General features: G+C 35.7%; 1 protein-coding gene across 4 annotated transcripts in view; it reads right to left on the bottom strand.

The window, feature by feature from the left end:
- Positions 1-17,889, bottom strand: part of grid2 (glutamate receptor, ionotropic, delta 2) — a 313,350-nt gene that overhangs the window by 60,913 nt on the left and 234,548 nt on the right. For all 4 annotated transcript variants that reach the window (XR_006251662.1, XR_006251663.1, XM_043247756.1 and 1 more), the window contains exons 10-11: positions 13,770-13,967; positions 9,433-9,745 (exon numbers count right to left, since the gene is read on the bottom strand). Coding sequence is in view for 2 of the 4 variants with exons in the window: in XM_043247756.1 (XP_043103691.1) it covers positions 9,433-9,745; positions 13,770-13,967 (511 nt within the window). In the remaining 2 variants the exon portion in view is untranslated. The remainder of the gene's footprint in view (positions 1-9,432; positions 9,746-13,769; positions 13,968-17,889) is intronic.

Genomic DNA, 17,889 nt, shown 5'->3' with positions numbered 1-17,889 from the left:
TAGCAAGAAAAAAAAGTGCAAATAGCCCTGCTTGTTGGCAGAGGTTATTTACACTAACTCCGCCCACAAAACTGCGATTGCGCAAATGATCACCAGCCCACATTCACACATTTAAATCTTATCTGACATCTGTGCACGCACGAAATCACGAAAGCGATTCACAGTGATGTAGTCTACATGCCAGACCAGTACGAGGAGCTGGTATTCTGTCAGAGGTGTACACTAAAAACGGAGAAGCAGACTTGGAGAATGCACATAAACCTTGAGTGCTGTATGCAAACCCACACACAAAACAATACGTTTTTCAATCTGTGTTTATGTTAGTTAATAAAAAGTCAATAGCTGTGTCCGAAACCACTCTCTATCCACTATATAGTGCACTTTATCGGGTGTGTTAACTTACAAAAATGAAGATAAATGATGATAAGGCAGCATATTCATTTTGATGTAAAATTACCGGTTGCATGAGGGCGCTCTATGACCATTATCTTGTCTGAGCTCAAAATGCTGTTGCAGATAGTTTCAAGATATTAAAAATAATAAATGCATAAAATGACGAACTTGTCAACGTGTGTTCATTTTTGTTCTCAGCATTGTAATAGTATTTAAGGGTTATGAACGTAAAAACATTACAAAACAAATTCATAACATACTTTCGATAAAACCACAAAGCTGACACAGAGGTATGTATATTACAATATAAAACTCATTTTGAGTATTACTGCTATAAATATTATTTTCTAAAATATGATGCATGTGTTATAAATGTATATATGTGCCGAAGATGTGTTTGCAACAGCTCGAAGCCTCACATGCAGTGTATACGTTCCCATCCCAATACATTCACTTATTTCGTTCACTCCTTTCTGATATAGTCCATTCAATTGCCTACACTATAGAGGGATTAGTGAACGAGTGAACGAGTGAACAAGTGAGCGATTTTGGGCACAGCTAGCCATTCAGCCATTTGTTGTTGCTGTTACGTGATGTAGTGATTTCTGGCTAGGGATGAGACGTGGGGTGATGACATTGTTGTTTTCAGATTTATCCACTCTGGTACCCTGTTTCAATAAATTTAGATTTCGTGCTTCAAAAACGCTGGATCCATCTGGGCAAAATGCATATATGATACAAAATGACGTTAAAGAGCCAGCTGCAGTCTTATTGACACAAACAGTTCTAATATCTGAGTTACATTTCATTTATTGATAATAACAGCCTTGTGATTCCTTACAGAAACAAACTGCATATTCAGATAAACAGATCAGCTCTGAACATCACAAAACAAGCTACTGAAAAACACAAAAACAGCAAAAATAAAAGAAAATGTTAAGAATAAAAGAATTTACATAGACAACACAGCTCATAATTTATTCATGCCGCGATACATGATGGTAGCCGTACAGTAGATGAGATTTGTTTGGCTACAACGTGCTTTTTTGATGGTCACTAATGATTTTCAAACTGATTCTTGATGTCTGTGTGCATAAATGTAAGGCTTTTTTGTTTTGTTTTTTTGAAGTTTTGGATCAAAGTAAGTTTTTTAAAACATATGTCCTTATATTGCTCGCAGAGTTGATGTAATCAATAAAGAAAACCTAACTCAGTTATTCAGGTCACTACATGAAGGTTATGTCAAAACATATCAGTGTTGGCTACAAGATCACCTTTCCTCTGGTTTGCCTTGCTGAAATAACTCAGTTACAGCATCCAAACGAATTCAAATATTAGATCAAATAAGATAATATATAACATAAAGCAAACACTGATGGTTATAACAGTGACGTAAAATTGTGATTTTCTCCTTTGGTGATTCTGCTCGTTAACATAAAGCATCTTCAATAATGGTCAATCACCACTTCATTAATCACCTAATTATCTCATTAACGTTTAACGTTCTGCTTCAGTGATAATTTGACACTCTTCTGTGTTCATTTTGACACTCTTGAGTGTGAACACTGAGTAAAACGTATAAATAGCATATAGCTAAAAAATACTGCTATTTTCAGTTTGTGTAAATAGAATGCATTCAGAGAAGCACAACTACTGACCTGTTTAGGACTTCAAGAGCAGTTCAGTTTCAGTTCAGGCTTACATAGGTTTGTCATTGATCACTGCTAGCAAAACCTAGCATTAGCATGTTTCCGTGTCTTGTAAAGGCATCTCCCTCACTGACTAGCCTACTTCATCCCGATCAGATTAAAAATGGTCAAAAAAATATTACCATAAACTGAAGGATCATAGACACTGTAGATCATATATGTATATGTATATAATTTAATAATTTTTTTTTCAAACCTGGTAGACCCGGGCAGTCGCGTGACTCATGCGCTAGGGCTTTCCTTACCGTAATACACCTACAACACAGACTGCCATAAAAACTTGTCTTTGGCGGTGAAGCGTGGTTTAATTGATATCTTGTCAATGGCAGGGAATGAGTTAAAGTAAACACACAAAGCGAGATGCAGAAAGATAGAATGTAAAATGAAAAGACTGAAAAGGAAAATGGAAGTAAAGGTGCAGTTTAAAAATGTGATGGCCTTTAAAAAAAATTAAAAATAAAAGTGTTTTCAGAATTTGTTTGTGGGTGTATGGGATGACCTGGATGAGTGTGAAATTTCCCAACCTGCAATTTTGTTCCCTCTTACCCTCTCCTTCATGGCGGCTGTTCAGCCTTGATACATTTATTAGGTAACAGCATTCAAAAATAAGTTATTTTGTATTACTGTGTTTATATGACATGTGATCCAGTTATCGGTGTGACACTAACATAGGTAGTAGTTACGGGTATGCTTTACTTAAGTATGCTCTAAATTGAGTAAATTAAAAAAAAAGAATAAATGAAGTATAATGGTCAGTACTTCTGTATATTTAAACGTGTGTATCTGTGTAAACGGCATCTAATCGCTATTTAGTGTAAATAGCATCTATCGCACATATGTAAAGCAGCTTTTAGTTTGTGTTTTTTAGGAGTGTTCTGCATCAGACAGTGTGTGTGCGCACAGATTCTGTTTGTGTGGAAGCATATTTATGCTTATAGCATGTGGAGCTGTGTATTGAGGAAGCACTGCTGTGCGGTTGCTTACATCTCGGATCCCAGTGGCGATTCACAGCGAGGTCTGAAATTATACACTAATCTCTCTTACACATTCACGATGAATCATATAGTGCTGAGTTATGCTCCAATATTGCATGCATTACATCTCCTCTCTATGCACAGTAGGGTTGGAGGATGATGAAATCAGTTCCATGTGCAGGAAAGAGGAAGGTCAGCGGAGGCGATGTGTTGCTCACCGACCGGGGTCTCCAACAGAGGGTCTGCAGTAGTGAGCCAGGAGGTCTGCTAATTATTGTTTGATCCGAAACTAATTTTTTGACTAATAAATTCAAATGCGCTTTTACCAAAAAAGCTAAATTTGAACACCTTGACACTTTTTGTGAACTGAACTACGTTAGTTAAGCTGACCGTGCAATGAATATCAATTCTAAAGCGTTTATTCATCTTAGTTAAACGTTGCATCTGTTTAATATTACTTAATGGATTAACATGAACAGATAATTTTTTATTAACTAATATTAAAAGATTAATTAATACAAATGTGTTGCTCATATTTAGTTGCTGTTAGTTATGCATTCATGTTAACAAAGAGCACCTTTTTGTAAAACGTCATGTTATTAGTGAATGAATTCACATTAGTTAATGCATTAAGTATCATGATCTGCAAAGAAAATACTGATTTCATTAAACTTGCATGATGTTAATTACAGCATTTTTTAAAACATTTCACATTCCAAATTGGCTAAAATATTTGAAATGTATTATGAATGAACACAAATTGACAATGAACTATAGCATATTAAATTAACATGAACAGTTTAATAAATTTAAAATGTTAATTGTTAGTTCATAATAGATAATATTAAGTAATTCTGTTAAATTTAAACTTACTGCAGTGTGTGCCAGTGTACAGATTAAATATACATTAGACAAAAAAATAAATAAATATTTTAACATGCATTAAAAGTATAAGACTGTGAATTTTAAAGATTATTTCAATAGATTTGGAATTCAAACATTTATTAAAAATGTATGGAAATATGGTTTTAATGTGGTGCTAAATGAATGTTATTAGGCCAGCGTTAAAACGCAACTCACACTTTTAAGTATTACCCAGCAGGGGGGTCCTAGGCCTGAAAAAAGACCCATGGATTTTTAAAAAACCCTCTCAAACATTTCAAAGCTTGCAGCCCCTCCAGGGTGATTCGCGACAGGATTTCATGCACTTCCTGCAATGTATGCCTTCTCGGTTTGTCTAATGTTTTGACTGGGGTCATCTGGGGTTTGACTTTTTCTGTCCATGTCTGTGAACACCCGTCTGTAAGCTCAAATGCTGGAATGACGAAGACCCGCAAGCCGTCGAGGGTGTTTGTGTGCTGGTTTGCCCATGGTTGTACAGATTAAAGCTAATGGTAGTCAGAGCAAATCCTGCGTCATGCTGAGGAACCTAGCGCTGGGTCTCTGTGTGTCAGCGATAAGGCAAAGGACATGTGGTATGGGAGAAAAAAAAAAAAAAAAAAGACGAAAAATTGCTTGTTCTGTTCTCCTCTCCGAGTGCCAGACAAAAACAGGGTTCTTCAAAGCCATTATAATGTCTCTCTCCAGACTGACGTATGACGCAGCTAAAAAAAAAAGAGAAGAAATCTACAATGTTGGAGTATGCGCTTTTCATATTTCAGACTTGATGGTGGAACGAGGGGGAGCTCAGTCAGAACGAAGATGAAAGGAATAAGAGAGAAGAGCCGAGATGAAAGCGCTGATAGGGGCCCGTGGCCCTCATATTCATTGTGACGCTACACTTTTTAGTGCGCGTATGCATGTAAGGGTTGGTTTGAGGAGTGGGAGTCGAGTTAAACAGACCTGTGAACACAACTTGGGAAAATGGAGAAAGAACCGAATGTTTATGTGTGTGTGTGTGTGTGTGTGTTTGTTTCTGAGAACTTATCGAACTATGTTTTGCATCGGTGTGTGCCACAGAAACTCATCTAATTGCAAGACACTTGAAAGGTAGGATGATTGAACCTGTCACCTATCTCTCTTTCTATTTTTTCCACCTCCTTGTAGTCTGTTTCACTTCATTCTCTTCTGATGCCACAGCACTTCGAATTAACCCATCTCTGTGACGACTTGTGAAAACGCCCTTGAGATCTACTATCAAACATGAACCTGACTTTCCTGTTTCAGTAGATAAACTTTACGTGGAAGAATACTATATTTTTATATTTTCCAAAGAAAAAATTTGTGCTAAAACCTTAACAAACGTATATGCCTTCGAAAACGTTGAATTAGTCGCACGAAAGCTATGCTCAAAGGGTCAGAGGATATTTGAAACTTAGCAAAGATGTTGTTGAATGCTCTTTGATGAAATACTGAAATAGGGTCTCATTTAACAGCAAATGTTAAAGAGTTACTTCACCCCAAAAATGTAAATGTTGTCATTAATCACTGACCCCCATGTCGTTCCATCCGTAAAAACACAATTTAATATATTTTCAATGAAAACTGGGCGGCTTTTGACTGTCCAAGTGGCCCAGAAAAGTATGAAAGACAGATTTTTTAATGAATAAAAAAATGTAAATAAAAAATAAGTCCTTAAACATAAGGTACACCTGCTTTTAATATAATATTATAATATTATTAATCTGATATTGGAAACTTTATAGTCTGAGCTGCATATACAGTATGACAACGGTAGAATTTAGCAGGCTGTTAAAATGGATGCTTGACACAAATAAAAATCAGATTTTCTAAAAAAAAAAAAAAAAAAAAAAAAAAAAAAAAAAAAAAAAAAAAAAAGGATGCAGGTCTACAATGTTGACACAAAAGAAGATTTCAGCAGTAATTTAAATGAGCTTTCCATTTTTCCTTAGAATAAACTATAATTACAAAGACGTCTGATTTCCAGAACAGATTGCATCTTTGAATGATTTTATATGTGGCTGGGCTTGAAAACTTTGTGAGAAACATAAGGCAATTAAACAAAAAACAAAAACAACACATTCAGGGCTTTACTGACAAACATTTTGGGCTTAAGCCTTAAGCTCCCCATGCCCATATGAATTCATTTAATAAAGAAAAATAAGATGCTAAAATAAAACATAGTGATGCAATGTTGTATTCTGCATATCTGTTACGTGTTTCAGTATCTATAATGATAAAGTGCAGTAAAAAGTGCTGTTAGTTAAAGTGCTTATCAAGACTGCAGCGTATCATAAAGGTAAAATGCGAATTACAGTTCATTACAGGGCTACAGTACACGCAAGAAAGGTTGCGGAGTGATCAGTGGTCGGCTTCAAAGATTTTATAGCACAAATGTTTTTTCTCCGTTAATTAACGTGGATCCTTTAGTAAGCTTAAGACATCAGGGAGCCTGGCATTAATTACAAATCTACACGTTTTACTTACAAACGCACACAGATAAAGAAACATTTCTGGAAGATCTTCTGGGATTTAAAAGACGTTACAAAAAGTGCATTTAATTCAAAACCATTCAAAACCAACTGAGGGCTTAGTTTACTCAGCATGTGTTAACTGTGTCACAGACTTCACAGATCTTTGCAACAGTTACAGACTACACACACACACATATATATATATATATATATATATATATATATATATATATATATATATATATATACATACACACACACACACACACACACACATAAATATTGGAATGGGTCTTGGTTAAATAAAAATAAAGGCATTGGAATCAATACAAATGAACCTTTATAAAAATATAAAAATGAATAATAACAATAACAGCAACTATTCTGACTATTGTGCATCATTTAAATATATATATATATATATATATATATATATATATATATATATATATATATATATATATATATATATATTATAAAAAAATTATAAAATATTATACAACTAATATAAAACAAAATTATCATAATGAATTCATTAAAACACTAATTGTGTGTAGGTCTCACAAATTTCACTGTGATTTTAGGTTTTACAGTTTCATGTTGTCATGGCAACAAAAAAAAAGTAGATTTGCGAAATGGGCTACTTTACCATTAAACAGTTCAATTTTTGTAGTAACCTACATTACGCCACAAGTTCAGTCGACTGACTTTGAACTGAGAATATTCCTTTAATATTACTATGAACTGGAAAGGTCCAACGACATGAAACAGCTCACATGTAATTAATTCTCTCTGTATAAGATATACAGAAGGAAGCAGCACAGAAATGAATATGAAAATGACATTTATTTAAGGAGGATATATAAAACAAAAAGTCAAGAAGCATCAGAGGAGAAAGGCAGAGGTCTTTGTGAGGCAGATGAAAGTGACTCATCAAAGAGAGCGACTCTAGCTATGCCATTCCAGCTACGTCCCTTCTCTCCCTGTTCCCTTCTCTCTTGTTTTAGAGATTGGGTGTATTTGTACAACCAGCTCTCTGCAAAACATCAAACAGGGCTGCAAGACAAAGGACGATAGTGATGTTTTAAGTGGTTGGGGGAATGCATGTGAGCACACAGCGCAATTGTTCGTATACGTTTGCGCCTGGATTTGATTCCGGCGCCGCAGCCTGTTCCGCAGCATGTAATCACCTCTATTTAAACAATTTCATCCTAAAAAGATACCGAACTTGGTTCAGTGGTCTGATGAAAGCGCATTAATAAACTGATTTCTCTCCATAATGAGCGTGTTTCAAAAAGAAGCAGAGATTGCAATTAGAACAGAAATGGACCCAGATACAAGGGAGCAATTAGGCTGTCTTATTATAATCATCATCATTATACCCAGCTCATGTAAATTTACTGATTTTTGGTTAAGTACAACTTCATGCAAATGTCAACCTTTCCATTGGATAATGAAGTGTTTACCCAAAGAACATAACCTCGTTTAGGTCTCAATTTTACTGTATAAATGCTTTCTAATGGAATTATTAAAGGAAATTGTATTATTTACTCCCAACACGACTACTACAACCATAATAAAACAATCTATGTTTGAAGGTTTCAAAAATAAGTATTTTTTCCTTAGTTTATCATGTCTGCACACCAACTACATGAACGCTTTCCAGGGACACACTCTTGCGTTTAAAAATGAACCTGAACTGAAACTACTTTACACATATAGGCATATTTTTCCCTATACACCACTTGTAATTCATTTTAATTGTTACATATATCACGAACGCTCAAAATGCTTATTCTATCCATATCTATTTTTTTAAACTAAAGGCTGGAATACACTACACAGTCAGAACAGATGTTAAAACAGTAGAAAATGCACATTTGCCACAAAAAAAAAAAGATCAGAAAGAAACATTCGGCTATCATACACTACACAACTGAAGATCTCACACTAGCAGATTTTTTTATTTATTCAGAACGCAATGAATTTATGCAGAAACACTAGTCTTATGATGCATGACAAAGGAAAACGATGTGTGTTCTAAAAACGCCTCAAAATATCATTTTCATTATACTTAATGAAAGTAATGTCGAGGACATCTGTCTGACACATATGAATATTAAATAAAAGCACATATTGACAACATTTCCTGAAAGAACAGCCTATAAGCGGCTTTTATAACTATGCCCGTATATTGCCTAAAAAGACAATCATCATCATAAACACAGAAGAGCCAAACTTTTATTCTGTAGGTATTGCGGTTATTGGATTCTGGAGTGCATACAAATATGTTCGTTTTTGTCCATACACCAAGTTAATCTCTTTAAAATGAGAAAGAAATCTACAGCAAGATCTGCAGGGGTTTAGAAAAATGCATATGAATGGTTTGCTATAATTAGTACTTTCCCTCAGAAGCTCCATATCACAACGTGACTGCAGATGTCACATTTGTAACACTGGAACTGGCCTTAGCGCTTTCACAAACTGTCTATAGCAAAACATGACAAAATATTGCTGGTAATTAATGACATCAATTGATGTTCGCTCAACATGTTGAGGACACATAACCCTGACTGCCACTGACGTAGTTTCCCTCATCTTTCTTTTCTCTTATTTCCCATTTCTATAAACTACCCATCCTCTTTTCTACTCGCACTCTTCGATTTTACAATCTTTTGTCCAAAAAACAGCTTTTGACCCTTTAAGAATTTGAAAGAAAACCAGAAAGCGCAGATATGATTTGCGTATAATTTCAACATTCCCTTGACTCCTATCTCAGTATTTTTCTCCTTTTGTCACATATAATCTTTGGTGCACAAAACACTCACACACATCCACCATTACACACAGACACACTTTAAACAGAAAGTGAGCACTTAAAATTATCTCTCTGTCCTGCTGTTCTCTATATCTCAACTTTTTTTTTCCTCACTCTTTCTTCTTTCAACACAAAGCATATCACACGCTCACGCACAAACTCACCCTGCTGAACGAAAGAGCCGTAGACAAACCACATGGAGTTGTAGAGGGTCGTGGAGGAGACCGAGCCCATCGGCAGTCTGGGAGGGTTCAACCAGTTGAGGAGATACACCAGAGTGCCCACCAGCAGCACCGTGCCGGCTATGCAAGCCCACAGAGACAGGTCAAAAGGGGCCAGGCATGCAAACATATCCACCGTCCTCTCCGCCTTCCTCAGCAGCACACCGACGGAGTAGTCCATGTAGCGAGTGGTGAAGTCAACCACGCTCTCCCGCTCAGGAGTGATGGTCAGGGCTGACAGACCTACATCTGCTCTCTGCCCAACAACAAGACACACAGAGAACCAGATCACACAAAGAACGGCTTTATACGTGCATGCATCACACTTGCAGCATAAAACAAGAAAAATATCGGGTCAATCCAAACAGTAAAAAAATGCAAATGAGAGGACAATTTCACAGAAAACAAACACAAACACACACACACACATACACACACACACACACACACACACACATATATATAGTTAAGAAAAGTCACATTTTTTAATATTGATTAAGTATTTGATGAAAATCACAGAAAGTTTCCAGTGAACATTAAACAAATTGGCTGCAGCAACAACAACAACAACAAAAAAGAATATAGAGTATTTTTGCCACTGTGCTTTTACAGACCTGTGCAAATGCACTCTTTAAATGTGAAATTACCTTTTTTGCAAAAGATGTTTTTTGCAAGTTAATCTCGAACGTTTTGCACATAATGAAACACATCACATAATCAAGGAAAATTTGATTCCTTATGATATAAGCTCTTTAATATTGCCTTGGATTTAAATGTTAGCAGCAAAAATTGTGACTCACTAAATTTCATTAAATAAGTTAAAACTGACTATATGACAGAAATCTTGTCATTAAAGTCGCTTTATTTGCTTTTTTTGTAATCGACATATAAAATGCTTTTTTTAAATAAGTGTTTTAATTATTGCAATAGATTGCAACCTATGCAACCTATACTGATAAATTTTGTACCAGAGCATGGTGCTTGCAACATCAAGGTTATGGGTTTAACTCCTGGGTTCAGGGACTGATACTTTAAAGCAGTTATTTTATATAAAGTCATATCATTACTCCTTGCGTTTACACAAAGAAAAACAGTGTAAAAAGAAAATCTTCAATACTTGGATACAATCATATCGAAATGCACAAATCTATTTTCATTTGCTATCTCATCTTCAAAAAGAAATCATCTTATTGATTAACAACCACTTCCATTTTGTTCAATCAGTAAGGGTACAAATACACTGAACTTCTTAAAGTCCCCAATAAATAAAAATATCCACATGGTCCTCCGATGAATACTGAGGTAACATCGTCTGCTGCCAAAACTAAAATTATTTCTATGGCGTTTAAATGCTAAACAACATCTAATATGCGTTATTCTTTCTTTTTTGGCAGTTCTGGAAATGATTGTGACTAGGTGCGCACTGCAGCGTTGAGATTAGATGAGACCTCTGTAGCCTGAGAGAGTTCCCGTCAAGAGACATTACCATTGGCAGAACAAAGGCTTGTCATTATCATAGGGCGAGAGCCAGTGTCACCTGTCTGACTCCCATTAACCCGCCTGGCCACCTTCAGAGATCAGGGACCCCCACAGGACCCCTGTGTTTGAGCAGGGTTAGAGAAGCATCCGGCGCCCGGATCACTTCTCAAATGTTAATCCACACAACAAGTGCCTCTCTGATTGTCTCGACCCTGAAACTTGCCAGTACCAGACTGCCTGCTTTATAACAAGCCCCGGCAAACTACACTTTCAGAACGGAGAGAATAATAAGAACTCGAGCGACTGACTTTACGTAAGTGGTACACCTAATATAAAGCTACTGAACTAACTTTTTGTTGAATTATGACTTCAATTTATGGAGTCATATAAGAAGAATCAAATTTTCTGTGATCAAAGATACGATAAAAATGCTTCATTTGAGTATTCCTTTGACACTAATACATATCAAAACTAAGTGCACTTCATGATCTAAGAAACGTTTTAGTTCTTTTTACTTCAGTTTAGTAGTGCAGTAGTTAATTCAACGGCAAACACTATCAATCACATGCTTCACTTGTTCTGTTTTGTAACACAGAGCTATTATTTGAGGACCAAATAGACATATAATCCATAACACCAGTGACATTTATCTAACATTAAACACATTATGAGTGCATGAAAAATGGGTGGGTTCAAACAAAAGGTGATATCTTCTAAGTTGGGTATCAGATCCAGATGTAAATACCTGGAAATAAAAATCTCTGAAGTGTTGGCTTTATAAAACATCTAAGTGCAAAGCCTCTTAAATAATAAAGCTTTAAATACATATCGATTAATGTGTAAATCAATCAACAAAATAACGCGCCTCATACAGTTGTGTAAAAAGAAAAATGAATGTCCTGTCTCCTGATGTCATTTTATGCCCACACACACACACAACTCAACTGACTGAATCTGCTAATTTCATGGTCTGTCAAGTAAAAAATGCTTAGAAAAGCAGAATGGTTTCTATACAGCAAAAGTAATCTACTGTATGTGTATATAGATTGATAATGATATTCAAGTACAGCTTTGCACAAAAGAATATTATTTTGTGTGAGTATCGACTCAAGTGTTTAGGCGTAAATGTCGCAGTATGTATAAATATACAATGGAGTTTAAAAGTATGTAAGATTTAAGGGCTCTCATGCTTACCCAGAACACATTTATTTTTTTTTTTTTTAGAATACAGTAAAACATTGATACAGGAAATATTATTACATTTTAAAATAACCGTTTTCTATTTTAACACATTCTAAAATATAATTTATTCCTGTGATGACAAATCTAGATTTTCAGCAGCCATTAACTCACTTGTCACATGATCCGTCATTTTTATTTATTTTATTTTATTTATTTATTTTGGCATTCTAATAATTTTTTTCTTCTTTTTTTTTGTAACGATGTAAGCTTGCTTCAGTCATCCATTTTTATTGCACAGTTACTGAACCAAAATATACATTTTTCCATTTCCATCGAAGAAACCTTTCAACAGTAATGTACTGGTCTGTTGTATTATAGCAGCCAAACATAACAGCCTTTTTTTTTTTTTTTTTTTTTTTTTTTTTTTTTTTTTTTTTTTACAAGATTAGAACACAAAAAGCAAATGAAAAATCAAAACCTCTTTTGCTGAAACACCGAATTGCAATAAAACATCAAAGGTCTTGTGTATCATGAAAGCACACAGATGTGAAGTTGCTGGAAAACAATGTGTCAACAGAGACCGTAACAATGGGATTAGTGCTCCTTAATATTTTCCTTGCGTTTTGGTCTATCTCTCTGGAAATGAAGATAAGCGGCAATACACTGTGTCATGTTTCTGTTCCTCTGACCGAACAGTGGTGAGGAATATTCTCAGCGCAGGAAGCAGTAGGGATGGAGGTGTGTCACAGAACCGAAAAAGCTGTGGAATGGAAAACAGCGGGAGTTTCGGAGTAATGGCCCTGAAAATGTCTATCTGACCTCTCACTGCTGCGTGATTTGCCTTTTGTTTATCTTCCAGCGGACAACTTTTCAGTATGAGGTTTTCCCTCATTCACATGTAAGAAATCTGCGCTCTTCTTTATCAAAGTAGTGCAGACTGTTTGGGAATACTAGGGAAATTGAAAAGCCCAAGATAGCCAATGCAAAGCACACGAGTCTGCAGCATTCAGCCAGACTGTATTATGGTAGGCAAATCAAAGGCAGTGCTGACTGCGCTAAAATAATTCTGCATCATTAAAATAGTTTGAAGGGGCACTTTCAGATTTAAATAAGTATTAACACTTAAAGGGCAAGTTCACGTTTACCCAAAAATGAAATATGTGTCGTTAATCACTCAGCATCACGCAATTACAAATCCATAAGAACTTTCATCTTCAGTAAGATGTTGTGTTGCTGTTTATGGAGAGTCAGAAAGATCTTGGATTTCATTAAAAATATTTTGTGTTACAAAGATGAATTAATGTCTTACTGGGTGAGTAATTGATGACAGAATTTTCATTTTGGGTAAACTAACCCATTAAAAATAATGTCTCATTACTATAGGGATGTTCACATATAGTAGTTTTGGCCATGTAGTGTATATATACATAAATAAGCTGAATTTTTCAGCATTTAAAACTGAATTTTAAACATGCCGATTGTATTGTATGATTGATTGATTTTGAGGACTGTCATGGGGTAGAAATACCTCCATTACCAGAATGCAACAAATACATTTTCTTCTGTCATTCCAATCCAATTCTCAATTTTTCACATGCCAGATAGACATTGTGTCTTACCTTAAAAACCAGTTCTCCTATAAGACCGTTCCAGGTTCCATCGGCCTGCTGGCTGCCGTATTTGTGATCAGGGGCCACGTAGATCTCATATTTGAAGCCAAGGTAGTTGGCCAGAGCGTCCAGTACATCGATTGAGAAGCCCTGGTACTTCTTAGGTTTGCCAAGCACATTTTCTGAGACCATCACAAATGGTTCTTCCTGGAAAGAGCAATAGAAGAGAAATCATTATATCAGCGTATAAAAGGACTAAATCATTGAAGCTAAAAGCAACACAAAGAGTCATAGTGTATTAAGAGACACATACAAAAACAGTCCAACGTTAATGCCTATGGACATTGAGGTAAGTGAGGCCACCGGTTTTAGAGTCAGCAGGGTATCATAAATAGTCTACTGAGAACACAGCTTGACGTTCATGATTCTGAGGGTGGCAGATCTGTTCCTGGAGCTGACACAAGTGTTTACCTGAAGCAGACACATAAGCTCCTGCAGCGGCTTAGCTAATGCTCATAATTTGATTTTATTTTCAGCAGGAGGCAATGCTGCTGTATATGGGCTAAAGCTTAATGTCACTTGGCTTTAACCTCCTCTTATGAGCTGTGGAATAATTCAGAGAAAAAAGTCAGAGGGGAATTAGTGCCACGTCACATCCAATCAAGAGCAATGTGAGGAAAGTAAATATGTATAGCTTTGTTTTTAGGGTATTTGAGTGAATTTTATAGAGAATACAAGAGGATCTGGGCTAATCTCGCCAAGACTACGGGTTTGAACTCTAGCCAGAGAGGAACTAAAGGAACCAAGATCACAAATAATCTTTACGATGCTGTTAATTGATCAAGAAAGAAGCTCTAAAAAGGTACACAGTACATATCAGTAGTTTGAATTGAATTGAATTGGATCTACAGCAAATTTAGTCAGCTGAAATCAAATGGGTTTGTTTACAGTGTAAAGCATTTTTCTAAACTCATTGTTTGACATTAAGTTTTTATCATGATAGACACAATTTTTATAGTAAATATAACTACCTCTCATAAAGAACAATGAAATACCAATGGTTATATAGGTTAATTATTCATTCTTTAATGTTTACCATATACAGTCACATGCTAAATTATTAGCTCACTTCAAAAAGTTTAGTTCATCATTTCCTGGAATAAAAATAGAGGCATGAATACTCTGAAATAATAACAAAAACGTTAAGTTCAGTAAGAAAGGGGTCAGAACAAACCATCCTCTCGATTCTATATAAAGATTCACATTTATCAAAACATTACTTAACTTGATGGCGCTTGTCAGTCATACATTATTCATAGTGGGTTCTGACTGACTCATAAGATCCCTAATGCTCAATTAGGGATTTAAGGTTTTACTGTGCTCACATCAAAGAAATTAAGTCTTTACGAAAAGGATTTTAAAGGAAAAATATATACCCGGATTCACACTCATCATACAAGCATTAGCTCTGCCTATGGCTGAAGAAACCGTTCATCTGAAGCAGCGAGACAGGCCGCCATTTGAATTGATTAGTCGTTCTCCACTGATAAAGACGAGCAGAGTCTCCTTGGATCTCCAAAACCAGCTTGGCAGACTATTGTGGAGGTGGATATGATGCGATTTGGATTTAGTCTGAGCCTTGGGCCTACTGGTGTTTCATAAAAGGTCTACAAACATTGTCATACACTGCCAAACTGGCTCTAGAGAGTTTTTGAAGGTCACACAGAGAAAATGCTTATTTTTATAAGGAGGAAGTTTAGCGAGAACTCAGTGATGCTGAAAAGAAAAGACTCAAGGACAAGCAAGTTCCCAAAAGCGTGGAAGCGTGACAGATATATATGTACATTTGCTATATTCTCTCACAACGCTATCAGTTGAACTTCTGGAAGAGTAGAGTGAAAATATATTGAGGGGGTTTCTGAAAATCATAAAGGTTCTAAAAGTAGAACTGTTAGAAACTGTCTTGAAGGCCACGACAATAGGTTCTGAAGATTAATGAAAGAAACTAAAAATGGGAAGAAGTCTTCCGAATCAGATTAAAGTATCACAGTGGACACACATGGTTCATCTAGCCATCTTGATCAAAACCAAAAAGACCAAAGGTAGCTCCTCTTCTTATTTTTCTTAACACATACTCACAAAATATACCTGTCAAAAGCCATATTCATTCAGCATATCAACCATTTATTACACAATATTTTTTTAAAGACTTTTAAGCTCTGAAAATCTTAAAAGCTACAAAGAATCAATGTATTCTGGGAGCAACATTCCAAACAGAACTAGTAAAAATTAAACAGAGACCAGTTTTGGGCAAGTTACTTTAAAAAAGTAATTAGTTATGGTTACTAGTTACTTTTCACAAATAGTAACTGAGTTAGTAACTGAGTTACATTATTATAAAAGTAACTAATTAGACAGAATTAATTGTTATTATAAAACATTGTATACTAACCTACACTATTTTTACGTTTCTGTCTGACAATGTGAGAGACACCTATGAAATTCAATATTATCATAAATATTATCAAGTCTCTATGGACACCTTGACAATAAAATCTTTATACAATAACAGAACTGAGCTTAGGACTGGTGGTGGGGTTTAGTGTTTAAAAAAAAAGATAGTGCTAAAACTACAATGAATTATTCTATTAATAACAATATAAAACACACTAGGATTAATGAACTGGTGGGTTCATGAATATTAAACACGTTGTTTGGGTTCGCTCAAATGGATTTACTGAATTCAGAACAGGGACGACAATAGGTGAGCGGCAGCCAATGAAATTACAGTTAATATATTAACCCCGCCCACCACCAGATAAACTGTTCTTAAAAGCTGATGGTTTCCAAAGGAACTCTGTTTACATGTAGCATGTCAATTCTGCGTGATAGGTAAGACTTTCTCTCTAGGTATCTTTAAATTGTTTATACTAACGCCACATTTTATTATCAGTAACGGTAATGGCATTGTAACTCCTCAAATGGAGTTTGATTACTTTTTACTGGAAAACATAACGCCGTTTATTTATAACCATTATTCCCATTACTGACAGATACATTTACTCATGTCATCAACTTGTATGATGTTAATATTTCTATAGGAAACAAAAGGAGGAATTTTATAAAAATGAATGTTCATTTTGTTTTCTATAGAACTACTGTTCACGTCAACTTTGAAAACTCTGAAAGTGTAAAAAAAAAATAAATGTCAAAAAAGTTCAAAGTCTTCTGAAGCCAAATAATCTGTGTTTGGAACAGGTCCTTATTTTGTGAAAAACCTACCTCCCTTCCCTTATCAGTGAATAACGGCTTATAGGCTATATTTTAGTCTAAATGCAAAATAAAGAAATAAAAAATAAACCACAGACTTGCTGGAACTCTTTCCTTTCCCTTTAAAATCACAAAGTTTGTATCTAGTTGAATTGCTAGTTTACTGAACATCACAAACTAGAACTTTTTAAGTCCATTAGAAATCACTAACATAATATCCACTCACTTGACAACACCAACAAATTGCATACCTTACATCCGTAATAAAAGTTGTGCGCCTGAACTGAACTTTCACGATCCTGAACGGCTATATTCAACACACAGCTGCTAGCTAAAGGTCAATGACCCACCACTGTGTGACCAGCAAACATCTCCTACCATCGTGAACCAATACCACGCTAACGGGGTGCCGGCGGCCCAGTAAAAATAATAGCCTGCTGTTTATTTTTCATATTCTCTTAAACAAATCCCTATTGATGTCTGAAGTGTTTCTGGGAATATGTCAGGCAGATTTATCATGGAAAGAGCGTTATTGACTGCATGCAGCCTGCACATTAAGCCAGCGCTTTCTAATCCTCACCAGACCCCCCTCGCTCAATAAGCTATTAGAGGAAGTGAGGATATGCATGCCAACTCGCACTATAGCCAAGAGGTGCCATCTATCAGACTTCCCTCTGAGGGGCCTGTGCGAGACCCCTGCCGGATTCTCCTGGCCCAATTGGCCATCAGCACGATCTGAAGAATATCCGTAGCACTTAGACCGGGGGCAAAAGCACAGCGACAATGACCCTTTTAACAGGATTCCTCCAGTGTCGTTTTTTATCTGTATTGAGATGTAGCCTTGCTATTATTGAGCTGG

This window comes from Puntigrus tetrazona, chromosome 8, assembly GCF_018831695.1.
Source record: "Puntigrus tetrazona isolate hp1 chromosome 8, ASM1883169v1, whole genome shotgun sequence".
Classification (NCBI taxonomy): Eukaryota; Metazoa; Chordata; class Actinopteri; order Cypriniformes; family Cyprinidae; genus Puntigrus; species Puntigrus tetrazona.
Note: the sequence above shows the minus strand (reverse complement) of the source record. Positions and strands in the feature narration are given on the sequence as shown.